We start from the raw sequence: 650 nt of genomic DNA on the forward strand, positions 1-650 counted from the left end.
TCTGACTTACAGCATCCGCAGTTCTTTCGGTTTTTACTCAATGTTCAAAATTCTCTCCTTTTAAACTTCTCCATCCCTCTGTCCCCATCTTCCTCTTAACCTTGCTCTTCGACTAAGCTTTGGGCTGTCTGTACCCATATGTGCCTTGTTGTCAAGTTTTGCCTGATAATATTCCTGTGAAACATGTTAGGATTTTTGTTTTGACATAAGGCAAGATCCTGTTAGCCGAGAGATTTTTAAAGGGTACAGAATAAACAAAACTGTGCACATCTGATCCAAGTTAAATTATGGTGCTAAATGTTACTAATCTGATTTGTTTCGTGTGTGAATTTCAGAGTGGGACACCAGATCGAGAAATCGGAGGAGAAAATAACTCTGGACGCGGTGAGATCACAGAAGCCCCTGTGGCTCTGGAGGTTGAGATGAATAGAACGACACTTGCAAATAAAGCCTGGGTGTTTTTCAAAACCTTCTTTGCGTCGTTGATCCCTGAAGGTCCTCGGGTTGTGGCGAACTAATTCCAATTGCACACCGAACTGCTGTGCCTTTTATAAAATTTTATTTTTAGAGGAAAAAAAAGTGCAATCCTAGTTCAGTGTTTCCGGGCTTTGTGCAAAAATGAAGTCACTGTTTCTGCTGCGACTGGGTCT

The 650-nt window shown here is 41.5% G+C and overlaps 2 protein-coding genes across 3 annotated transcripts in view; one reads left to right on the plus strand and one right to left on the minus strand.

The window, feature by feature from the left end:
- The window catches only part of nup93 (nucleoporin 93), a 147,430-nt gene that overhangs the window by 86,377 nt on the left and 60,403 nt on the right, over nt 1-650 (minus strand). The gene's annotated exons all lie outside the window — the stretch shown is intronic.
- Nucleotides 1-650, plus strand: part of herpud1 (homocysteine-inducible, endoplasmic reticulum stress-inducible, ubiquitin-like domain member 1) — a 12,491-nt gene that overhangs the window by 10,919 nt on the left and 922 nt on the right. Inside the window, exon 6 of one of the 2 annotated variants that reach the window (XM_048605701.1) lies at nt 336-555. In XM_048605701.1, coding sequence (XP_048461658.1) covers nt 336-518 — 183 coding nt within the window. In that variant the 3' untranslated portion in view covers nt 519-555. Of the gene's footprint in view, nt 1-335 lie in introns of both variants that reach the window. The other variant, XM_048605702.1, reaches the window with a different exon arrangement.

Source organism: Rhincodon typus, chromosome 15, assembly GCF_021869965.1.
Source record: "Rhincodon typus isolate 14 chromosome 15, sRhiTyp1.1, whole genome shotgun sequence".
Classification (NCBI taxonomy): Eukaryota; Metazoa; Chordata; class Chondrichthyes; order Orectolobiformes; family Rhincodontidae; genus Rhincodon; species Rhincodon typus.